Source organism: Colossoma macropomum, unplaced genomic scaffold (genome assembly GCF_904425465.1).
Source record: "Colossoma macropomum unplaced genomic scaffold, Colossoma_macropomum, whole genome shotgun sequence".
Classification (NCBI taxonomy): Eukaryota; Metazoa; Chordata; class Actinopteri; order Characiformes; family Serrasalmidae; genus Colossoma; species Colossoma macropomum.
Window position 1 is genome coordinate 5,390,420 of NW_023494784.1, and position 25,984 is coordinate 5,416,403.

Genomic DNA, 25,984 nt, shown 5'->3' on the forward strand with positions numbered 1-25,984 from the left:
CAAGAGATGACATAATATTTCTACACTCTCTCACTATAATCATCACCAAGACCTGCATTCAATTAAAAAAAGGTCACATTGACAATCAAGAATTTCATTAAAAAAATAAAAAATACAAAACTACACACAAAATGACAAAATCTACCTGTTAATAAGTATTATCAGGTTATTAAATATATGATACCCTGATATGACATTACATGATAATAAATACATATGAAAAATGGCAGTAATACATAGATATTAATCAAATGATCAAATATAAAATATTAAAAATATCAAACATTGTTATTTTGTGTTTGGTTTTATGCCTCTTGGCCACATGAATGAACCTTTCTACAACATTATTTGTAATTTAATTTGAAAACTAAATGGTGCCCAATAATCTTAAAATAAATGATGTATCAACACAACTGCAGTCTTTCAGTTTACTTACTCTTGCATAAATTGTGTTGATGCAACAGAGTTATGGAAATTATGTACACATTAGCTTTAAACTCAAAGCTAGCTTTTATTCCAGTGCAGTGAGTCGAAGCAAAGTGCACGAGGTCACTTTATTGCCACAATCCAGATAAAGACGACATTTACTCCAAAAACAACAGTTCACTCCTTGGAGCGAGGCACTTTTTCCTGTGTCATGCTAACTACACTAGATGCATTGCCCTATGTATAAGTTAAAGATCTGTGGCTTGAGGTAAGCCATGGTAGATGTTCTAACAGGATTTCAGTGGATTCAAGGCAGTTAGTTTGTGCTAAACTGGTTTGTTCACTCTGTGAAATGAATACGAATCTACAGAGAGAATAATGACCAGAATCATTCAGAGTCTAGAATGACAAAGCAGAAACTAACTGGTATTATTTTGGGCTATTGTAGTGTTTATCCTGCAGGGGAGCACTGCTTTACTTTGGTTCATGCTTTTCTTATGCCTAACAGAAGAATGAATAAGCGTCTTTTACTACGAGATGATGTGGACAGTTTTTGGGCAAAAGTTTGAGTTACACAGTTTAAACACTTCACAACTGTAGGATGCACAATAAATATTGGTGAACAGTTCACTGCTTGGTAAAAAGGCATGAATCACTACTTAAGAACCCTCCTACCAATCACTTTTTAAAGCACTCCATAGATCTAATTTTAAAAGCACATTGCAGAGCTAACAATAGTAACAGCAGCCGTCCTGCAGACTGAACTGTGTCCAGAATTAAGTCCATGTTTATCAATAACAGTGTGTCATACAGTGTCAGAAACCACATGATCAAGTGTATTCTACACGGACATGCAGTTAGCAATATGCAAATTGGTGGCACCAGTGTGCCACTGAAGAGAGGACATGCCAGCCTACCTGCTATCAGAGCTCAAGATACTATCAAGATTACTAGCGTCTTTACAGACGCTACTCTGTACATGACCAACATGCTTTTTATCTGATGTAATGACCAGGTCGCCATCTCGCTTGGAATTTTAAACATTCCTCCTTTAGTGAGCTTTTTATTTCGTCTATGGTGGACAGTTAAGTAAGACTGACTCGCTTTGTTGTAATTCAAATAAACCCAAATGTATTACATTGGAAAAGCACTGATTGGAAACCAAACCTGAGCCAAGCTGGATGCTGTATGTGAAGAAATCCAACATTTTGTTAGGCCCAGTTTAGCTGAGGTCGAGTAGCAGACCTCTGGATCTGAATACCTTGTAGATGTTTTTCATACAATTGTATTCTTCAGCTTTTTGTGATACAAGTAAACTTTGGAACAATAAAATATAAAATGATCATGCAGCCCTCCTGCCTCACATTTGCCTCAGGTTAAAGAGGGCAACTAGAGTTACACACACTGACGGCTGTTTAGAGGCAGACAAGAATGGGCATCATCAGCTTGCTGGGGGCTACTTGATAAGCATGGCCATTAATGATGAGGTCAGGACATATTTCTCATGTATCTGTTAATTTGAGGGGAGCTTTTACAAAAAATAAATAAATAAATAAAATAAAAATTTGCATTTATTTCATACAGTTACTGAATAATTTGCCTTACGATTTGGTCATGTAAATTTAGATGGACAAACCAAAATATACCCTGGAGAATAAGAGGTTAAGATTACATTTAAAAACAGTCAGTACACGTTCTGACAAACAGAACTGTTATCTAATGAATGATAGATCCACAATGTGTGTTTCCATTAGATGCTACGTAGTTCTCTAACAACGTATATTCTAATCCCAGGATTAGGAAATTATTCTCAGCATGCAGAAAAATGCCAACTGGAGAACTGCACCAAGACTTTAACCTAGGCAACGGTGCCTAGTTGAATAGCAAGCCTAAAAACATGGTTTTGCCGTGCACCTGCTAGTTGGTAAAGCTAATTCACTTTAATGATTAGCAAGACTAGTCTTAGCAGAAGTGCGTTACTCTCATGCTTGCAAAAAGTTCCAATGACCAGGAGATCACCAATCCGCTCTACGTCTGTGATCTGAAATCAAAATATCATATAATGAAGCATTGGTACGTGTAAAAATGACAACCCTGAAGATGGAGCTAAGTGATGCAGCTGCTAGCTGGAGAAGCTAATTCAGCTTTATGTTTAGCAAGACTAGTCCCAGCATTAGTGCACTCCTTCACAATCCTCAAGCTTGCAAAAAGTTGCACTGACCAGAAGATGACCAGTTTGCACTCTGCCTTAAATCTGAACTCAAATCATCAGTAAGTTACTACTGTCTAAAGACATAACTAAAGGGTTTAACTGTTAGCTGGTGAAGCTAAATGAGATTTACGTATAGCTGGAATAATCAAAACATTCGGAAACTAATATGCCTTTAAGCTGAAATCAAACCCTCCTTAAAGCAATGTTGCCCAGATAAATGGCAAACCTAAGAAACACAGCTTTGGGGTTCAACTGCTACCTGGTAAAGCTAATGCAGCTTTATGCTTAGCTAGGGAAATCAAAGTGTTAGGACATTATTTTCAGCTTGCAAAACAAGTTATTGACTACAAGATTCGTCTGTACCTTGTCTTTTATTAGAAATCAATCTACTGGAAAAGCAAGAAGATTTTGAAAAAAAATAATAATAATAACTAAATGGTGCCCAATAATCCTAAAATAAATGATGTATCAACACAACTGCAGTCTTTCAGTTTACTTACTTTTGCATAAATTGTGTTGATGTAACAGAGTTATGGAAATTATGTACACATTAGCTTTAAGCTTTAAACACACTAGCTTTTTTTCCAGTGCAGTGAGTCAAAGCAAAGTGCACGAGGTCACTTTATTGCCACAATCCAGATAAAGACGACATTTACTCCAAAAACAACAGTTCACTCCTTGGAGCGAGGCACTTTTTCCTGTGTCATGCTAACTACACTAGATGCATTGCCCTATGTATAAGTTAAAGATCTGTGGCTTGAGGTAAGCCATGGTAGATGTTCTAACAGGATTTCAGTGGATTAAAGGCAGTTAGTTTGTGCTACACTGGTTTGTTCACTCTGTGAAATGAATACAAGTCTACAGAGAGAATAATGACCAGAATCATTCAGAGTCTAGAATGACAAAGCAGAAACTAACTGGTATTATTTTGGGCTATTGTAGTGTTTATCCTGCAGGGGAGCACCGCTTTACTTGCCTAACGGAAGAATAAATAAGCGTAAATGCTTATTCTTTTTCTTTTACTACGAGATAATATGGACAGTTTTTGGGCAAAAGTTTGAGTTACACAGTTTAAACACTTCACAACTGTAGGATGCACAATAAATATTGGTGAACAGTTCACTGCTTGGTAAAAAGGCATGAATCACTACTTGAGAACCCTCCTACCAATTCCAGTATAGCTGGAATAATCAAAACATTCGGAAACTAATATGCCTTTAAGCTGAAATCAAACCTAAGAAACACAGCTTTGGGGTTCAACTGCTAGCTGGTAAAGCTAATGCAGCTTTATGCTTAGCTAGGGAAATCAAAGTGTTAGGACATTATTTTCAGCTTGCAAAACAAGTTACTGACTATATGATTGTCTTGTCTTTTATTAGAAATCAATCTACTGGAAAAGCAAGATGAGGTAGATACATGGCAAAGCTAATTTTATTACTCATTGTATTGCTTCACCTGCTCCTTTAATTCAAACCACTGCAATAAACTGTAATCTTATCAATAAGTTGATAAGCTCATACATCTGATGAATAGCCAAAAGACCTGCAGAGTTAACCGTCAAGCATATAAAAAAACGTTTAAAACTCACCTGTGGCAAAGGGTTTGTTTTACTATGAGATAATCCTCCAATCATGACCATGTTTGGCATCACTGGTCGCGGAAACTCAAATGCAAAGTCAAAGCGCATTAACCAGATATCTGCATGGCTCATGATCTCCAGCATGGATGTTTCTCTCTGCAGAAATCGTGAGGCAATCTCGTCTGCATGGCTAAACAGACGTCCACAGGCCAGGGGCTGCAGCAAAGCTCTGACCATGTTCACAGACCTCTGCCAAAAGCTCATCCGGTCAGAATAGTGAGTAAACCTCTGTGGAGCATAAGAAACTGGACTCGGACACTGACTGGCCAAGAAATCTACACCACAGGGATGATTAACTTGCATATAAATGGACGGTATATTGAGGAATTCACCAACGATGGCTCCCAGAGGCTCAAAAGGGTCTGTGAGAATGGCGTCAAAGTCCCAGTCTTTCAGCGTCTTCATCAACTCCTTGTTGAACAGTAAGCTCTCTGCATTTTTGAGTGTAAATGTCTTGAGCACATCCAGACTAAAGAAAAAAAATCTGAACTTACTCAGATCACTGGATGTGTCCATACTAACAATATCTTCCATACTTGATGACATGAATTCTTCTATCTCAGCTTTAGTGTAGGGTACAGGAAATGTAAGCGTGGTCGTATGTTCTGAAGGACCCATACTGAGACTTTCCTCTGGAATGACAACCACCACCTGATTCCCTCTCCTTCCCAGCTCCTCCACTAAAGGCTTCATCCCAGTCCAGTGGCTGCCATCTGCTGGAATCACTAACAGCTTCCCAGCCTGAACTGAACCCAGGCAAAAGAGAAACAACAGCAACTGTAAGCCAGCCATCTTCATCAAAAACCTGCTACCGGCCTTATAGAGATCACACTGAAAGCAAAGCGGTACTGAGCTCTGTCCCATGTTGAATAAAGTTCACTACATATCTCCTGGAGTGGTTATATATTTGCTCTGAAATGGTGTTGAGTAAGCATGTGGGATGGGCTTGCTATTGTAGGGGGGGCTACTATACAAACACATAGTTTAAAAAAAAAAGACAGAGAGAGGACAAAGTTGAAAAACCAGACCCAGCACGCAATCAGCTGCTGCCAAACTAGAACAGACAAGATCTGCCACATTTTTTCACATTATATATGCTTTATCTAAAGCAAAAAATGACTCAAACCAACTCACAAACCAGCAGACCACCACCAACACATAAAACACCAGCACTCAGGGCAATGATTTGGACAGTAAGGTCCAACTTATAGGTGCTTTCCCAACAAGTCAGACATATTACATAATGCTCAAGAAGAAGCACTAATATTCTGTTCTGCCCATATATAGAACAGCAGCTAAGCTCAATCATTACCTACAATAACCATGAATACATCTGTGTTAAACTGAAAAAGCCTTCTGGTCAATTTTTTACTTTGCCTCATAAGCTCCTATTACAGTAATACTCTAATACTAACTTTTTACAATCCTGTACTCAATCAGACATTAAACCTTTAGGTGCCTATGCACTCTCACTTCTCAATACACGTCTATACAGCTATTATATGAGAAACATATCGTTGTTGTCAGAAGAAAACCATGTATCTCCATTTTTCACAATTTTCAGTTTTTGACATTTTGAAAATGCCTGTTGGTCTTTACATTGTGTTTGAATCTCATGATGAATGGACTAAAAGAAACGACCCAAAATTACTTGGAAAAAAGTCTGGTTCCATTGACTTACATTAAAAGTAGAGTATGTTTTTTCCTTCTCCTGTAAAGTTACTATTTTGGAGATATGAGGTTTTCTTCAGACAACAGCGATATATACATTTATACCTCACAAAATCAACCCCTTAATACATCAAAGATGTTGACATCGTAGTGACGTCACACCAGATGTACGGAGTAAAAAAAGAATAAATTGATTAAGTTAGGGATGTTTCTAAGGCCTGTACTACAGGTGTGGTTCACTCTGAAGTGCTGGTCAGAGCACAGGGGTGAGGTAGAGGAATTACCTTTCTCTGTTTCGTATTCACAAAAGCAGCAGCACAGGCAGTGATCAATATGAGAACACGTGCAAACATAAAACAGTTTACAAATCATGCTAATCACACACAGCACAGTAACATCAACCGCTAAGTATTTAGCAGCACTACAACACGAAACAGAGGGGAACTGCCAGGGCCTTCTAGGCCTTTAGATAAAACCAAATGATTTCTGTGAAAAAATACATTTTTATTAAATAGAATCTTTGTGCTTGTTGTATTTAAACTCTGCAAGTACTGTAGCAATACTCTTGTTTCATTGTTAAGTTTTGGTTGGAAAACAAATTGCCAATGGACAATGATCCAATCAGGATTTTTTCTTAATGTTATCCACACAGATGCAGTCAAGCAAGCTCTCCCATTGGTTAGGGACTTTGGGAACTGAACTGAAAGCCTTACAAATTAGATTAACTACCAACATAACTGGATGTGCAGAGGAATCAACCAATCAGGCATTAATTTACAATGGGTGGGACTAATTTTGTGAGAAAAAATATAATATCCATGTCTTCTGAAAGTTCTACATATGTCACAGACAGTGAATATGAACTGTGGTCTGAGCAGATTTCAGTTAGTTGTTAGGAATGGAAAACAGTGGCGGCAGCTCTATGTCAGAACTCTTTACTGAGTTACTGTAACTGATACAGATAAGCTCGAATACACTTTAATGTATACTTGAGCTTACATGTACCAGTTATCATATATATACATACATATATATATATATATATATATATATATATATATATATATATATATATATATATATATATATATATATATATACACACGTATATTATCGTAGAAGTGTTTTTTCCTTGTTTCCGAGCTTTGACATTTATGGCAAAAAATGAAGGCCTAGCTCTACAAATAAGTAAATAGCATGCTAACACCTAAGCACTACAAGCTAATAACTCACCACAACAGTAGACACCATAGCTGATGGTAGAGACAGATGAAGAGAAATCGACAACATAAACTGCAAAGATCCTATAACAAAGATAGGATGTGAACCAATTTAGCTCTGCTCCATTAAAAACTCAACACATGTTTAAGACGCTTAACGAGGAGCTTATGGCCGATAATGTCACTGTACTATGTAGAGGGTTAAAACTAGACTGGAATATTCTGAAAAATCCCTTTTTTCTCAGATGAGCCCACAGATGCAAAAGAATCATTTGTCAGGCACTGTAAATAGGAAAAAAAGGAGCATGGTTGGCGATTGCTGCTTTAAGTTACGTAAAGGTGCGTGGGCAGATATAGGGTTAATATTACATTTTGCACCAAGAGCACAGCTAGTTAAAAATCATTCCACACCACAGCTGATCCAATCTAAACAGCACAAAAAATATGATCACAGAAAACTTCACATTTGTGAAAAGCTTTCATTAACTTGTTAGAAAAATTAATCATGGCAATGTCATTTTTAAAAGCTTACCTGTGGCAAAGGTTTTGGTTTAGGGACAGAAAATCCTCCAATCATGACCATGTTAGGCATCACTGGTCGTGGAAACTCCCAGTCAAAGTCAAAGCGCATTAATGAGATAGCTGCACGGCTCATGATCTCCAGCATGGATGTGTCTCTCTGCAGAATTCGTGAGGCAATCTCGTCTGCATGGCTAAACAGACGTCTACAGGCCAGGGGCTGCAGCAAAGCTCTGACCATGTTCACAGTCCTCCTGAAAAAGCTCATCCGGTCAGAATACTGAGTATATCGATGTGGGATATAGGAAACTGGACTTGGACACTGGCTGGCCAGAAAGTGAGCACTGCATGGATGGTTAACATGAATATGAATGGACGAGATGTTGAGGAATTCACCAACGATGGCTCCCAGAGGCTCAAAAGGGTCTGTGAGAATGGCGTCAAAGTCCCAGTCTTTCAGCGTCTTCATCAACTCCTTGTTGTACAGTAAGCTCTCTGCATTTTGTACTGTCCAAGTCTTAAGTGTCTCCACAGTGAGGAAAGAAATCAGAAGTCCTCCCAGATCAGTAGATGTGTCTATACTAACAATATCGTAAAGGCTGGAGGATAAAACTTCTTCTATCTCAGCTTTAGTGTGGGGTACAGGAAATGTAAGCGTGGTTGTATGTTCTGAAGGACCCATACTGAGACTTTCCTCTGGAATGACAACCACCACCTGATTCCCTCTCCTTCCCAGCTCCTCCACTAAAGGCTTCATCCCAGTCCAGTGGCTCCCATCTGCTGGAATCACTAACAGCTTCCCAGCCTGAACTGAACCCAGGCAGAAAAGACACAACATCATCTGCATGCCAGCCATCTTCATCAAAATCCCAATACCTTGTGTTCAGATTGTGGAGATCATGCAGAAAGCAGTCCTAGGCTGTACTCCATAGGATGAAGTCCACTATATATCACTGAAGTAGATGTACCTTTGTTTAAAACGCAGTGCTGAGTAAGCATGTGGGTTAATGTACAGTCATTTTAACATGAACTGTATATTAACCCACACGTTTACTCAACACCGAGTTTAGAGATAAGGTAAACCTACTTCAGTGATATATAGTGAACTTCATCCTACCTTTGACAGCCACCAGACTAGAACAGACAGGATTTGTCTACTTCAAGCAAAAAATTAACCCACCATGTACAGAAACATCAATCTCTTTCAGCTACTAAAACACCAGACTGAATGTAGACAGTTAAAGCTCATTTGCATTTGCAACTAACAGGTGCTTTGGCAACCCAACAAATTTCAGAAACATTACATAAGACTTCAAAATTCAGTCATCAATCATTAATCGCAATAACCCACGTCTCTGTGTCAGAAAAGAATTCAGGTTACATTTTAACATTAGTTTGTGCTTTAGTGCTTTATGCAAAACTGTGTTTACAATGCATTCAGTTTTTAAGGCTACAAATGTTTTAATAATGTTAACACATTCTAGTGTCATATTTTGACCCATCTGTTCAATGAAGGCTGAAGCCACGCTGTTCACATGGCACTGCGATGACTGTTGCACACTTGTTTAAATATTGAAGATTCATACAATTCAGTTCAAATGCATTTGTATAGCACTATTTCTAATTAGTGTCATCACAAAGCAGCTTTAAAAAAATATGGGTCCAGGCATCGATTACAACTCCAATTCCAAAAAAGTTGGGATGCTGTGGAAAATGTAAATAAATGTAAACAAAAACAGAATGCAAATGATTTGCAAATCTCAGACCCATGTTTTATTCACAATAGAACATAGAACACATATCAGATTTTGAAAGTGAGACATTTTACATATCAAATAAAAGATTAACTGATTTAGAACTTGATGGCAGCAACACATCTCAGAAAAGTTGGGTCAGGGCCGTGTCTACCATTGTGTAGCATCCCCTCTTCTTTTAACAACAGCCTGTAAACGTCTGGGAAGTGAGGAGACCAATTGCTGGAGTTTTGGGAGAGGAATGTTGTCCCATTTTTGTCTGATGTAGGATTCTAGCTGCTCAACAGTCCTGGGTCTTCTTTGCAGGATTTTTCGTGTCATGATGTGCCAAATGTTTTCTATTGGTGAAAGGTCTGGACTGCAGGCCAGTTCAGCACCCAGAGTCTTCTGTGGAGCCATGCTGTTGTGATGGATGCAATATGTTGTTTAGCATTGTCTTGCTGAAATATGCAAGGCCTTCCCTGAAAGAGACGCTGTCTGGATGGGAGCATATTTTGTTCTAAAACTTCTATATACAGTTCAGCATTGATAGAGCCTTTCCAGATGTGTAATCTGCCCACACCATAGGCACTAATGTAGCCCCAGACCATCAGAAATGCAGGCTTTTGAACTGTGTACTGATAACAAGCTCGATGGTCCCTCTCCTCTTGAGTCTGCAGGACACGTTGTCCATGGTTTCCAAAACGAATTTCAAATTTTGATTAATCTGACCACAGAACAGTTTTTTAAACAAGCTTTGGCCCAGAGAAGACGGCAGCGTTTCTGGACCGTGTTGACCTATGGCTGCTTCTTTGCATGATATGCCTTTAACTTATATTTGTGGCTTGCACAGTGAACTTTGTTCATAGACAGTGATTTCCAAAAGTGTTCCTGAGCTCATGCAGTGATTTCCAGTACAGAATCATGCCTGTTTTCAATGCAGTGGTGCCTGAGGGTCTGACGATCACGAGCACCCAATACTGACCGTCGGCCTTGTCCCTCGTGTACAGGGATCTCTCCGGATTCTCAGAATATTTTGATATTACGTACTGTAGATGGTGGGATATCCAAAGTCTTCACAATTTTACGCTGAGGAACATATTTTGAACTTGTTCCACAATTTTTCACAGATTTGTGAACCTCTGCCCATCTTTGCTTCTGAGAGACTCTGACTCTCTAAAATGCTCTTTCCATATCCAGTCATGTGAGTTAGATGCCAATTGCTCCTCCAGCTGTTTTTTTATTAGTACCACTTAGTTTTCCAGCCATTTGTTACCCCGTCCCATCTTTTTTGAGATGCGTTGCTGCCAACAAGTTCTAAATGAGTATTTATATTTATTTACATTTTACACAGCGTCCCAACTGGGATTGGGGTTGTACAATAATGAGTACTGAATAGAGTAATGATCCTGTAACTGGACATAAGTATTTAGATTAACCAATGAAGACCAATCCCTATTGTTAGAAACTGAGTGTGACTGAGAATTAAGTCCATGACAACAATGACTATTGTAGGAAGCCTATCATGGTAACAGGCTATTATGAACAGATTGAGAAAGAAATGAATGTGCCACCCCAGTGATAATTTAGGTAAGGCATTTCAGCACAGCAGGAGGGTGAATAGGAAATGCATTCCATTGATGGCTCTCTTGATTAAAGCTGTTTGTACTTATTGCCGTGGTGAGCTTGTTTATCACCAAAAAGATTTGGCTTGGACAGTGTTTCAGTGACAAGCAAACTGCTCCAGTTCCCCTCGAGATCCTCCACTGTGACAGGAATTCATGAGCTGTGTGGCCGAGAGCGAGAGGCTACAATCACAAAGGAGCTGAACCACTGATAGTATATAGGATATCTATATGATTTATACACTCATTGATGTATGTACAATACATAATATATACACACTCATTGACTGTATATGATATATACACTTATTGTAGACGAAAATCTCACAAGTCTCCCTGGAGGGGTGAAGAAGCAGTGAAAGCTCTAACAACACAATGCGGAAAAGCTAAACGCAAATAGAGAAAAACTAGCCTCGACGTTCACTATGATATGTACAGACAAAGCCTTAAAATTACAACTCAGAAACAAAAATAGCCAGACAGTCCTTCTTTTCTGACATTATAAACTAAAACACAAATAACTCGAACTTTGTCACTGTTAACAAAAGCCCCCTATAGTTCTGGAACCTGCATTTCTCTCAGTCTCTAAGTGCAATTTTGAATTTGCTGCTTTTTTCAAAGACAACATAACAGGCATCACACAGGCCACAGTGACCCAACTGCAAGTAAATCAAGCTGCTCCTCACATAATACAGCACAGAAAAAATCTAGTTACAATGTCTGAATTTAGTATTATCAGTGTCAAAATTCTCAAGGAAAACTTAAAGCTGTCCTCTTGCTGCCTTGACGTCTTACCTGCAAAGTTCCTCGAAGACATTTTTGACTGCTTGAAAACAAATCCTCTTCAAATAGTAAATAACTCATCAACCTCAGGTATTTTTCCAGAATCACTGAAGACCAGTTTTTAAACCACTTTTAAAGAAGATCTAGATCCCGCTGCAATTGCAGTTCCCTTAGCAATTACAGACCCATTTCTAATCTCCCTTTTTAGGGTAAAATCACAGGAAAAAGTTGTACTTATGCAGCTCAACCACTTCTTAAACTGAAATAGCTGCTCTGATCATTTTCAGCCTGGTTTTCACCCATATCACAGTAATGAAATGGCTTTGGTTAAGATCCTAAATGACATCTGTCTAAACTTTGACTCAAGTAAAATGCACTTGGCCAAATTCTGCAGGACCATAAAATTGCACGACAGCCAGATTTACATCACCTGTTCACCTGACGACTACAGTCTTATAGACTTTCTGTGTACATGCATCAAACTCATTGAAACCGGAAGTGCCTCAATGGCTAAACAAAGACAAAAAAAGGAAGTAATAATTTTTGGAAAAAGGAAGGTGATTGCTTGAACTCCTGTAACTGGTCTGTAATTGTATCCTGCCTTCCGCCCGATGACAGCTGGGATAGGCTCCAGCACCCCACCGCGACCCAGAAGGATAAGCGGTTTAGATGATGGATGGATGGAAGGTGATTGCTTGCCTAAGTTGTAAGGCTTTAAATGCAAAAACACAAGTCAAAAACCTCAGAGTCCAAGTTGACTCAGAACTCACTTCAACAGCCATATCAAATCCATAACAGATCTCAAAAACTGCTTCCTATTTATAAATCATTACATGGACAAGGTCCTACTTACATTACTGATAGGCTGGTGAAATAAAGGCCCAAAGTGAGCCTCAGGCAGCATTGAGCCATTATGCCTCCGTCAGTTAGAATAAACCTCCTGAAGCTGTGAGATGTGCTCAGAATATTAACCTTTTTTAAAAAATAGACTGAAAACATTCAACTGTGCCTTTCACACAAATTAAGCTTGTCAGCAATATATTGAGTTAGTCCTACCATAGGAGAAGATTAAACATGGAGAAGCAGCATTTAGATACTATACAGAGAGCATTAGAAGAGCCCTGACAGAGGAGACTAAAATCCGGCCTGAAAACGTTCCTATTTGTTTGAACACTTAGCATTTCGAGACCTGCTCCTCTGTCACAGCATTTTTTAAATTCAAATTTAACTTTTAATTTATTTTTTAAATATCCTAATTCCTAATTTCATTTTCAATTTAATGATTTTCTCTTTCAAATCCATTGTTTTAATCATATTTTTAATTTCTATTCTCTTTTATTTTACTTTAAATGACTCTGTATTTTCTCATTTTTAAAGCACTTTGAATTACAGCAGTGTATGAAAGGTGCTATATGAATAAACTTCCCTATTGACTGGATATATGATATACACACTCATTGACTATAGATATGATATATACACTCACTGACCATATATTTGATAAATATGAGATATACACTAAGATACACCACAGACAAATGCACTCATTGACTTGATATATGATATATATGAAATATACTCATTGACTGTATAGCATATACATGGTGTATAAACTCATTGGTTGGAACATGCAGACACGCATGGCAGGCAGGTCAAGTATTTTCATTAGGAATTGTCAGCTGATGACAATTCCAGATCAAAACAAACTGTCTGACACTTCAACACTTGTGCTAACACTCAACAACCATGGGCGCCTCTAAGCAGCTACTCAGGATGTGAAAGTAAAGCTAATTAAAGCCTACAAAGCAGCAAAAGACTATTGAAAGATATCAAAGAACTACTAGCATGCAATGTCCACTGTCCAAAATGTCAAGAAATGGCAATTAAGGGGAACTGTGCAAGTCAAGGCAAGATCTGGAGGACTAAGAAAACTCACAGATGCAACTGCTTGTATGCTGGCCACAATGGCAAAGCTAATATGACAGCAAACAAACTGAAGGAAGGGCTAGATGGCACAGGAGTGGTAGTGCACCGTTGCGTCCTATAGAGTTTTTTGCACAACCATGATCTGCATGGAGGTTAATAAGAAGAAAAGCCTGTGACCTCAGCACAAAAGTCAATGTCTGACATATACAAACTAACATCTAGATAAGCTAGAGGCATTTTAAAATAAAATGACTGATAAGATAAAAATTAAACCCTTTGGCCACAATCGCCAAAGGTATGTTGGGAGAAGAAATGAGCAGTTTTGGACCAAAGACAAGATTAGTTAATAAACATCCCACATAATGACTGGTCCAACCTAAACAGTGTGGAAAACACAATTAAGAAAAAACCCACAACCTCACAAGCTTTTATGAACTTGTTGGAAGAATCTGCCATGGCAATGTCATTTTAAAAGCTTACCTGTGACAAAGGTTTTGGTTTAGTGACAGAAAATCCTCCAATCATGACCATGTTAGGCATCACTGGTCGAGGAAACTCCCAGTCAAAGTCAAAGCGCATTAATGAGATAGCTGCACGGCTCATGATCTCCAGCATGGATGTGTCTCTCTGCAGAAATCGTGAGGCAATCTCGTCTGCATGGCTAAACAGACGTCTACAGGCCAGGGGCTGCAGTAAAGCTCTCACCATGTTCATAGTCCTCCTGAAAAAGCTCATCCGGTCAGAATACTCAGTATATCGTTGTGGTATGTAAGAAGCTGGACTTGGACACTGGCTGGCCAGAAAATGAGCACCACAAGGATGGTTAATATGAAGATAAATGGACGGTATGTTGAGGAATTCACCAACGATGGCTCCCTTAGGCTCAAAAGGGTCTGTGAGAATGGCGTCAAAGTCCCAGTCTTTCAGCGTCTTCATCAACTCCTTGTTGTACAGTAAGCTCTCTGCATTTTGTACTGTGAATGTCTTAAGCTTCTCCACAGAGAGGAAAGAAATCAGAAGTCCTCCCAGATCAGTAGATGTGTCTGTACTAACAATATCTTCTATACCTGATGACATAACTTCTTCTATCTCAGCTTTAGTGTAAGGTACAGGAAATGTAAGTGTGGTCGTATGTTCTGAAGGACCCATACTGAGACTTTCCTCTGGAATGACAACCACCACCTGATTCCCTCTCCTTCCCAGCTCCTCCACTAAAGGCTTCATCCCAGTCCAGTGGCTGCCATCTGCTGGAATCACTAACAGCTTCCCAGCCTGAACTGAACCCAGGCAAAAGAGAAACAACAGCAAATGTAAGCCAGCCATCTTCATCAAAAACCTGCTACCAGCCTTATTGAGATCACACTGAAAGCAAAGCGGTACTGAGCTCTGTCCCGTGTTGGATAAAGTTCACTATGTATCTCTAGGAGCAGGTGTACCTTTGTTCAAAAAAGCATTGAGTAATCATGTGGGATGGGCTTGCTTTGGTAAATAGTGGCTGCTATACAAAGAATCAGCTTTAAAAAATAACCAGAAAAAGAACCTGCCAAAACACGTGATCAACAGCCCCTACAGTACAAGAGGCAAGATTCTTCACATTACATCCACTTTACCTTTAGCAAAGTCCATAACAACTTCAGGCACAGTTCAAGTTTACACATGCATTGAAACACAAGTCTTTTCTGACATTATAAACAAAATCATAAAAAAGTCCCATACCCTATTTGCCACTGCTGATAGACTGACAAAGCCCCTGACATTTCTGGATCCTGAGTTTCTCTCAGCCCCTAAGCGCAATGAACTTACTGCTTTTTTTTTCAGAGACAAGATAACAAGCATCAGACAGGCCATAGTGACCCAACTGCCCATAAGTGAGGCTGCTCCTCACTTAATACAGCACAAAAAAAGTCTAGTTAAAATGTCTGACATTAGTATTATTAGTTAACAGTTCAAAACTATCAAAACACTAGCATTTAATACAATCAGAGAGTAAAAACTGGTTCCCCAAAAAAGGTCCAACTTGTAGGTGCTTTGGCAACAACTGACATATATTACACAATGCTCAAGATAAAACCTTAGTGTACTGACTTGCCCATATATAGAATAGCAGCTAATGAGGGTTCAATCATTAACCACAACAACTGTGGATGTGTCAGGATAAAAGGTCTTCGGGATGCATTCTAACCTTAAATTATTAAAGCCTTAATATCCAGAATTATAATAATGACTTAATAAAATTGATATCCAGAATGAAGTGCTAAAAAATGCATATTCAGAATCAATTTCTACTAAAATCAATATTCAGAATGCCCTGATTTTCAAAAGGGTATAATCGGCATATGTGTGATACATACACTCATTGACTGTACTTGATATGTATAATGTATAAACTCATTGACTATTTCTAAAAAATATATTACATACATTAATTGACTTCATATCTGAAAAATAAACTGAAATAAACTAGACTGATTTTGAAATTTCCATGGTTAGTCAAATGAGCCCAAAGATGTGAAAGAACAAATTTTCCAAGCACTTTAAAGAGGAATAATTGAGAAATGTCCATGTTTTTGAGAAGTGGCTGCACAACTTCATGTCTGAAACATCCAGGAACAGTGACAGGCATTGGATAGCATATTAGGACATATAATGTCAAATTCACTATAATATTTGAAATAATAACAGAATATTACTTGTGGTGGCACAATATCACTACAGTATGATTATCTAAACCTCTAATTTGATTAAAGATGCAAACAATTTCTTTAAGGCCACAAGATATTTTGTGATTATGTGTTGTACTTTTGGTTATGGTTTAATGTAGGAGTTAATATGCTTGTGGTTAGGTCAGCAGTCACAAATCCTGATTTCCTGTTGGTTTCACCTGTAACCCAAATCTACACACCTCATTCAGCTAATCAGGGACTTTGAAAGGAGATATTTAGATAGATCAGTTGGGATGGTTTATGGTTGGAAGTCTGCAGGAAGGCAGATCTCCAGGAGCACAGTTAGTGATCACTGGTTTGAGGTGAAATAAAAGTGTGTGAACAGATGTGGGGTTAAGCCTATGTTTTGCACCAAGGACCAAGTCAGTGACAAATCATCCCGACAACTGATCCAATCTAAACAGCACAGAAAACACAATCATGGAAAGCTTCACATTTATGAAAAGCTTTCATGAACTTGTTGGAAGAATCAATCATGGCAATGTCATTTTTAAAAGCTTACCTGTGGCAAAGGTTTTGGTTTAGGGACAGAAAATCCTCCAATCATGACCATGTTAGGCATCACTGGTCGAGGAAACTCAAAGGCAAAGTCAAAGCGCAGGAACCAGATAGCTGCATGGCTCATGATCTCCAGCATGGATGTTTCTCTCTGCAGAAATCTTGAGGCAATCTCATCTGCATGGCTAAACAGACGTCTACAGGCCAGGGGCTGCAGTAAAGCTCTCACCATGTTCACAGTCCTCCTGAAAAAGCTCATCCGGTTGGAATACTGAGAATATCGATGTGGGATATAGGAAACTGGACTTGGACACTGGCTGGCCAGAAAGTGAGCACCACACGGATGGTTAACTTGCATGTAAATGGATGATATGTTGAAGAATTCACCAACGATGGCTCCCAGAGGCTCAAAAGGGTCTGTGAGAATGGCGTCAAAGTCCCAGTCCTTCAGTGTCTTCATCAACTCCTTGTTGTACAGTAAGCTCTCTGCATTTCTTACTGTAAAAGTCTTAAGAATCTCCACTGTGATGAAAGAAAACAGAAGTCCTCCCACATCAATAGATGTGTCTATACTAAGAAAATCATCCATATAGGGCAATACAAGTTCTTGTAGCTGAGCTTTAGTGTAAGGTACAGGATATGTAAGTGTGGTCGTATGCTCTGAAGGACCCATACTGAGACTTTCCTCTGGAATGACAACCACCACCTGATTTCCTCTCCTTCCCAGCTCCTCCACTAAAGGCTTCATCCCAGTCCAGTGGCTCCCATCTACTGGAATCACTAACAGCTTCCCAGCCTGAACTGAACCCAGGCAGAAAAGATACAACAGCATCTGCATTCCAGCCATCTTCATCAAAATCCCAATACCTTGTGTTCAGCTTTGTAATTCTGACTTCTGTCCCATGCAGGATAAGCCTATTGTATCACTCAAGTAGGTGAACCTTTGCTCAAAATGCAGCATTTAGTAAGCATATCTGTTAATATTCAACTAAATATAAAAAGCTGCCTACTGTCAACAGTCTCCAGAGTGGAACAGCCAAGATCTGTTTACTTTACTTTTAGTGGAAAACGAATTCAACCAAACTTCAAATTACACGCACACACAGAAACACAAATCTTTCTAAGCTATTAAAACATCAGCACTTATTAAAATAATAAGACATGAATTTAGAGAGCATAACCTCATTTTGCACCATAAGTCCAACTAACAGGTGTTTTGGCAACCTAACCTAACAAAGTGCACCTTTGAGTCATCGATCATTAACCACAATGACTCATGTTTCTGTGTCAGATGCAAAAGACTTCAGGTTAAACTTCAACATTACCCTGTGCTTTAGTGCTTTACGCAAAGCTCAATTTTTAACACCACAATCTTTTAATGCTGTTTACACATTTTCCTGGTTTGATATTTTTACCCATCAGTATCAGTGCAAGCTGATGCCTAGCTGTTTACATAGTACTACGATGACTCAGTGACTGTAGTACTCTTGGTCAAATACTGAACATAAGACTGCAAGTTCCATACAATTCAGTTCAAATGTATTTGCATAGCACTTTGGGAGTTTGCATGAGCGTTGTCAGAAAGCAGCTTTACAGCAATACGGGTCGAGACCCTAATTAACATCATCAAGCGCAACAGAGGCAATGAAAAACTACCTTAAAGCAAAAAGAAGAAACCTTCAGTTGAACCAAGTCTGAAAAAGGGAACAATCCTCCTCTGAACGACACCGAATAAAAACAAAACACAAAGAGAGCAATAAAAATAATGAAGAACTGACCATGAATAAACAATAATGAATACTGAATAGAGAAATGATCCAGTAATTGAACAGAACTATTTAGACTGACCAATGAAGACCAATCCCTACTGTTAGAAACTGAGTGTGAAAAACAATGTCCATGGAAAACAATGTCTATTGTTGGAAGCCTATCATGGTAACAGGCTATTATGAATAGATTAAGAAAAACATGAAGGTGCCACCCCAGTGATAGTTTAGTATATTTTTCTGAGAAAGGAGGGTGAGTGGGGCAGGCAGCTGAGGCTTTCTGGCACAGCAGGAGGGTGAAGGAGAAATGCCTCCTTTGACGCCTCTCTTGATAATAGCTGTTTCTACTTATTGCCTTGTTGAGTTCGTTTGTCACCCAAAACAGTTAGTTTGGACAGTGTTTCTGTGAGAACTACAGATAAATCAGTGAGCAGTAAACTAATAAGAGCAACAGCAAAATGGAGCTCCAGTTTCCCTCGAGAGCCTCCACAAGACAAGAATCCACAAGCTGTGTGAACGAGAGAGGCTACGGTCACAAAGGAGCTAAACCACTGACTGTCTACATAATATATATGACCTATACACTCAGTGTCTGTATATTTGATTTATACATTCATTGGCTGTATATATGGTATATATGACCAACACTCATGGCCTGTATACATGATATAAACACTCACTGACTGTATATATGATACATACATATGACACAAACACTCTTTGGCTATATATATGATATATATGATATAAACAGTCACTGCCTGTATACATGACATATGATATATATACTCATTAGTTCGAACATGCAGACACTGCTGCTCTAACTGGACGTCAGTGATGAAGATTGGAAACTGTTAACTCTGGAAAATGTGTGATTTTCATGTTCAGGTTCAGGTTCTCAGGTCACACAGTGGAAATAATGTTAAGGAATTACTGAAAGTAATAAACACATTGTGATGAAATTCAGCATCAGTCAGAAGCCTACTGTCATCTTCTGTAGCATCACTGTAGTTACTGTAGTAAACGGTGCATTTTCCCAAACTACAGCATATTCTGTTACTTAGCCAGCATGTGTACGATTGGTGGAAACAGCGTTGTTACAGATGTATGAAAAACTTTGGCATTCCCTGGGTAAGTTACAATTTTTTTTTTTTTTTAATTATTTTTAAAGTCAGAAGTAGTAAACGTAACCCCCGCAGCAAACTATTATTGCTAGGCCTTAATTAACTCATTAGTCCTGGGGAAGCAGGTCAAGAATTGTCAATAGGAATTTTCAGCTGATGACAAATCCAGAGTATAAATTAAATTGAATTGCCTTGGGATTGTAAGGCTCTATGTGACATTTTTGTCAAAAATAAATAAATAAATAATTAAGTTATTCACATATTCGAATTCTGTGACAACCTCATAACATTATGTGAGGTGTGTTTTTAAATTGTGTGCATTTTTGGACTTTTTATCTAGAAAACAAAAAGGTTCCGTCTCCAAAGTTAAACCCCTTACTTAGTTCTATAAGGTTCTATCTGTGAGCCAATCAGCACTACAAACACACAAGAGGACCAATCAGGCTCTGCTTCTGTGTCATGTCACAGTAATTTCCACTAAGAAATGGCAGTTAAGGAGAACTGTGGAAGTCAAAGCAAGATCTGGGGGACCGAGAAAACGTTCTGATAGGACTGCTCATATGTTGGCCACAAAGGCAAAGCTAATATGACAGCAAAGGACTGGAAGGAAGGGTTAGATGGCACAGAGGAGGACGTGCACTGTTCTATTCTACAGAGTTGTTTGCCCAAACATGATCTTCATGGAGGTCTCATGAGAAGAAAAACATTGTGACCTTATCACAAAAGTCAATGTCTGACATATACAAAATAACATATAGATAAGCCAGAGGCATTTTGAAACAACTGCTGTGGACTGATAAGGTAAAAATGGAGGCCTTTGGCTGCAATCACCAAGGACATGTTTGGAGGAAACAATAGCAGTTCTGGACCAAAGACAATGTTAGTTATTAACGATTTCACATGACTGGTCCAACCTACTTGTTGGAAGAATCTGCCATGGCAGTGTCATTTTTAAAGCTTACCTGTGACAAAGGTTTTGGTTTAGTGACAGAAAATCCTCCAATCATGACCATGTTAGGCATGACTGGTCGAGGAAACTCCCAGTCAAAGTCAAAGCGCATTAATGAGATAGCTGCATGGCTCATGATCTCCAGCATGGATGTGTCTCTCTGCAGAAATCGTGAGGCAATCTCGTCTGCATGGCTAAACAGACGTCTACAGGCCAGGGGCTGCAGCAAAGCTTTTACCGTGTTCACAGTCCTCCTGAACAAGTTCATCCGGTCAGAATAGTGAGTATGTCGTTGTGGTACATAAGAAGCTGGACTTGGACACAGACTGGTCAAAAAATGAGCACCACACGGATGGTTAACATAAATGTAAATGGACGGGATGTTGAGGAATTCACCAACGATGGCTCCTTTAGGCTCATAGGGGTCTGTGAGAATGGCGTCAAAGTCCCAGTCCTTCAGTGTCTTCATTAAATCCTTGCTGTACAGTAAGCTCTCTGCATTTTGTACTGTGAATGTCTTGAGCATCTCCATACTGAAGAAAGAAACCAGAAGCCCTCCCAGATCAGCAGACGTGTCTGTACTAACAACATAATCCATACCTGATGACATTTGTTCTTGTAGCTGAGCTTTAGTGTAGGGTACAGGAAATGTAAGTGTGGTCGTATGCTCTGAAGGACCCATACTGAGACTTTCCTCTGGAATGACAACCACCACCTGATTTCCTCTCCTTCCCAGCTCCTCCACTAAAGGCTTCATCCCAGTCCAGTGGCTCCCATCTGCTGGAATCACTAACAGCTTCCCAGCCTGAACTGAACCCAGGCAGAAGAAGAACAACAGCATTTGTAAGCCAGCCATCTTCATCAAAAAACCCAAAACCTGCCGTAGAGATCATGCCAAAACAAAGCAGTCTTGGACTCTGTCCCACATAGATTAAAGTTCACTATGTATCTCGAGGAGTAGGTGTAACTGTGTATTGAGTAATCATGTGGGATGGGCTTAGTTTGTAAATAGTGGTTGCTATACAAATGGTCAGCTTTTACTATAACCAGAAAAAGTACCTGACATCAAATGATCAACAGCCACAGCATAGACGAGACAAAATTCTTCACATTACATTCACTTTACCTCTAGCAAAATCCATTTTCAAATTCAGGCACACTTTGTAAGCAGTATACAAATGCATAGAAACATTAATAAAACACTCGCATTTAAGACAGTAAGAGAGTCAAAGCTGATTTGCACTACAAGGTCCAACTCGTAGGTGCTTTGACAACAATTCACACATATAACATAATGCTCAAGAAGAAACCCTACTGTAGTGGCTTGCCCATATATAGAATAGCAGCTAATGAGGATTCAAACATTAACCACAATAACAATAAACATGTCTGTGTCAAGATAAAAAGTCTTCAGGTTACATTTTTACTTTAGCTTTAAATAAGCTTTGTGCTGTCAAAGTTAGAGGGTTGGCGATGCCTTAAATTATTAATGCTTTATTATCCAGAATAATAATAATGACATGATAAAATAGACTTCCAAAATGAAATTCTAAAAAAATATATTCAGAATGAAGTTCTACTAAAATTAATATCTAGAAAGCCCCAATTTTCAAAAGCAACAATCTCAGAAAACCTGACAAAGTTTACTGTAAACAGAGTATATGACTTAAAATACTGAACAGATCTGATGAGTTTTGTGTCTAGTTTTTAGTATTGAGGTCTACATGTTATTGTACATAGCTGAAAAATTACTAATATGAACTTTTTGAACAATCTAATTAAACTAGCAAAGATGCTAATCATTTCCTTAGACAGCATGAGATATGTTTCAATGTTTCTGAATATACTTACGGTTGGGTATGTTTAAGTCAGCAGTCATTGATGCTCTTCCCGGAGATCTACCTTCCTGCAGGTTTGACCTGCAACTCAAATCTAACACACCTCATTCAGCTAATCAAGCATTTTGTAAGAATCATTGGGTTGATTAGGGTTAGAAGTCTGCAGGGCAAATCTCCAGGAGCAGGGTGGGTGACCACTCATTTGAGTTATAGAAAAGTTTGTGGGCAGATGTAGGGTTATGTTTTGGACCAGATTAGTTACTGTCAGTCCCACACCATGCCTGTGATCCAAACCAACAGAGCATAAAGAACATGATCAAGAATAACCTCACATTTATGAGAAGCTTCCATGAAGTTGGTGTAAAAAAACAGCCTTGATAATGTAATTTTTAAGGCTTACCGTTGGCAAAGGTTTGGGTTTAAATGTATAACGCTGTGGTACATAGGAAGCTGGATTTGGACATGGAAGGTTACCTTGCATGAAAACGGATGGAATGGAAAGGTACTAAGCAATAATGGCTCCTGTAGGCTCAAAGGTATCTGTGAGAACAGCGTCAAATTCCCAGTCTTTCAGTTTCTGCACAAGCTCTTTGTTGAAGAGCAGGATCTCACAGTTCCTAAGTGAAACCACGCTAATCAGATCTAGAAGCTTGGGGAAATTCCAGAACTTGTCCAGATCAGTGACAAGGTTTTGGCTGATGATTTCAGCCATGCCAGCTGTAAAGCTCTCGAACATCTGGGCTTTGGTGTAAGGTACTAGATAGATGATAGTGATGGTATGCTTTGAAGATTCATTCACTTCTGGAATGACAACCACTACCTGGCGCCCCTTTTTTCCAGCCCCTCCACCCCAGGCTTTATCCCAATCCAGTGACTGCCATCCGTTGAAACCACTAACAGCTTCCCCGCCTGAGCTAAACTCAAGCAGAGCAAACCCAGCAAGACCTGCACGCCAGCCACCCTAAACAATGCCCTGTTATTGTACACCATGTTTTGTTCTCAGTGTGGAACAGAGAAGATGAAAGGAGAGAATAACTTTGATTTCACAGTAAGTGAAGTTTCAAAGGGGAGTTGGTGCACGTAACTGGGTGGAGCTGGCTAGAAAGCAAATGTTAAAAGCAGTTCACTTGCTCTTTCTCATTAACAATCAAGCTCAATTTAATTTCACACTTACTACCAAAAAGACTAGTGTTTCAGTCTTTCATATCCCTGTACCCAAAAGTGTCAGAAACAGTTCTAAAACAGTTGCCTCAAATTAAAATGTTTATGAATAAACTGTAAATCATTCTGAAGGTAAATGGAGTCTAGTCTGCAAAGTTCTCTCCTTCAGCAGAGGGATCTTTATCCATCAGTTTCATATTAGATTAGTGTTATTAGATGCTTACCCAGAGAAAATTAATAATTTAAAAGCATAAAAGAGCATAATTAGTACTGCTCTCTTACAGACATATAAAGTAATGGCAGTAAAAATGAATAATCTTAAATAGAATTGTAAGAATTTAAACTGCAATATTCTACACTACTTCATTACAGGGAGAGAATAATGACATTACTGCAATGCATTATTTTAACCAAGTTATGCTGCAGTCAACATGTTTGCGCTACATAGACGGCAAAACAGATATTCATTGTTTTCAATGAAGCCACAACAAACAATTCTGCCATTGGCAGTGGCAACGATGAGCGGAACACTCCATCAAGAGTTCAGTTTTCCCAACTTTTGCCATCAATCGCAGCAGTGGAATAAGCCATATGTTCACTTTTTGGGGAGCCATGGATGCCAAATGTCTCGTTGATGAATTCCAATGACCACAATATTACACAACAAAAATAGAAGTGCAAAGCATATTCCCCTAAATGAACAGTATACACTGCTAAAGCTGTCCTCTGATAAATCACCAATTTTCGCTGGCACAACGCCATCATGGCAATGTTTGCGTAGCTTTATGCCGCCGTCTGCCGCAAGTTTGTATGGGTCCTTAAAAGGTTTTAACTAGTCCAGACCAGGCAGCCCAAGCAATTTCATCTGAGAGGTCACCATAAGATGCTAAAAGAAGGCTCCAAAAACCCCAAAATTTCATTGCAGGGTCTGCAGGTAGCTCTTGCCACTAGTGATGCTGAAGTATGACGAAGTATTTGATCAGAAGAACCTCATACCAATTCCTGCATTTCTCCACCTAAAATAAGCAATATGTTCATTTTTTGGAGTATGTGGTATCATCATGCCTAAATAAAAAGAGCTGTACATGCCTACGAGTCTGGAAGATTTAGTTTTAAAACCACTGACAACTAGTCCAGAGTGTCCCAGCAATTTCAGCTCTTTCCACTCACAGGAAAAGTAAGCGGCTGTGAATCCTGTCTGCAGTCAGACTCTCCAAGTTTCGCTCACTTTGGGTTTCGAGTCTTTCTGAATCATGAGGCTCAAGGCTGAATCAAAGTCGCAAGTCTTTCACGATTTTGTCGAGTCAAGTCTCAGGTCATCAATTTTGTGAATTGAATCCACACCTCTGGTACTCTCAAACCTTAAGATGTGCTACATTGTGAAGTATTGCTTTATTGGTAAACAGAATAAATTTACTTAAAGTTTGGACTTTTTCATTGTGAGATTAAACTATTTCACTTAAACATGAACAGAGAATAAAGACTCAAATTTGAACGAGTGACGCTAAGTGGCTGTGGTTTGAGTGACAGAACACCAGAATCAATTTCGACCATAACCAATTCTGTGGTGTGCTGAGCTAAATCATAATCTAGCGCTAGCAAAACCTGAAGATTTGAGGATTTTTTTAGTTTATTTTTCAAAAATTAATGTCACTGCAGGAACTTATTTTTTCTGTTGTGCTAAGACTCATTTGCTTAATATGTTCAAGAGGGCTGTATTCCCTGTTCAGCAAAGTTTAAAAGCATCATTAGCCACGTTTACATGCAGCCTGATAATCCGTTAATAATCCGACTAATAGCTCAATCAGAATAGAACACGTCCATGTAAACACCTCAATCGGAATAGTCTAGTCCGATTGAGGCCATTCGGAATACAATTTCTATCCAATTGAACGAGATGGGGAAAACCTCTAAATAATCCGATAAATAGAAGAATAATAGCCATGTAAATGCCTGAAACCGATTACATTCCAATCGGAACGTGTAAGTACGTTCTGCGCATGTGCGTCGCGTCATGGCGAAAGTTTATAACGTTCAGCATGGCGGAGCAGAAACTGGACTGCAGAGGAGATGAAGCTTTGATCTTTAAAAGACGGTGGTGGGACGGACGTCCATCTTATGTGTCTCAGAACACGACGTCTTCCTCTCGGCCTTCTTTAATAAGGACATGT

The 25,984-nt window shown here is 39.0% G+C and overlaps 5 protein-coding genes and 1 pseudogene across 7 annotated transcripts in view; all 6 read right to left on the minus strand.

Moving 5' to 3' along the window:
* Nucleotides 1-25,984, minus strand: part of LOC118811965 (UDP-glucuronosyltransferase-like) — a 69,754-nt gene that overhangs the window by 29,395 nt on the left and 14,375 nt on the right. Inside the window, exon 1 of one of the 3 annotated variants that reach the window (XM_036576585.1) lies at nucleotides 4,227-5,175. The exons of the other annotated variants lie outside the window; for them this stretch is intronic. Coding sequence (XP_036432478.1) covers nucleotides 4,227-5,141 — 915 coding nt within the window. The 5' untranslated portion in view covers nucleotides 5,142-5,175. Of the gene's footprint in view, nucleotides 1-4,226; nucleotides 5,176-25,984 lie in introns of those variants that run through there. 3 annotated transcript variants of the gene reach the window in all.
* Nucleotides 7,689-9,491, minus strand: LOC118812015 (UDP-glucuronosyltransferase 1A1-like). Its single transcript, XM_036576681.1, has one exon. The coding sequence runs from the start codon at nucleotides 8,547-8,549 to the stop codon at nucleotides 7,689-7,691; it is 861 nt and encodes a 286-aa protein (XP_036432574.1). The 5' UTR covers nucleotides 8,550-9,491.
* Nucleotides 14,223-15,164, minus strand: LOC118812023 (UDP-glucuronosyltransferase 1A5-like). Its single transcript, XM_036576695.1, has one exon. It carries the CDS (start codon nucleotides 15,081-15,083, stop codon nucleotides 14,223-14,225), a length of 861 nt encoding a protein of 286 aa, XP_036432588.1. The 5' UTR covers nucleotides 15,084-15,164.
* LOC118812011 (UDP-glucuronosyltransferase 1A5-like) lies at nucleotides 16,953-17,905 on the minus strand. The gene has a single exon (XM_036576668.1). The coding sequence runs from the start codon at nucleotides 17,826-17,828 to the stop codon at nucleotides 16,968-16,970; it is 861 nt and encodes a 286-aa protein (XP_036432561.1). The 5' UTR covers nucleotides 17,829-17,905; the 3' UTR covers nucleotides 16,953-16,967.
* LOC118811997 (UDP-glucuronosyltransferase 1A5-like) lies at nucleotides 20,765-21,750 on the minus strand. Its single transcript, XM_036576642.1, has one exon. The coding sequence runs from the start codon at nucleotides 21,674-21,676 to the stop codon at nucleotides 20,780-20,782; it is 897 nt and encodes a 298-aa protein (XP_036432535.1). The 5' UTR covers nucleotides 21,677-21,750; the 3' UTR covers nucleotides 20,765-20,779.
* On the minus strand, nucleotides 22,974-25,851 carry LOC118812028 (annotated as a pseudogene).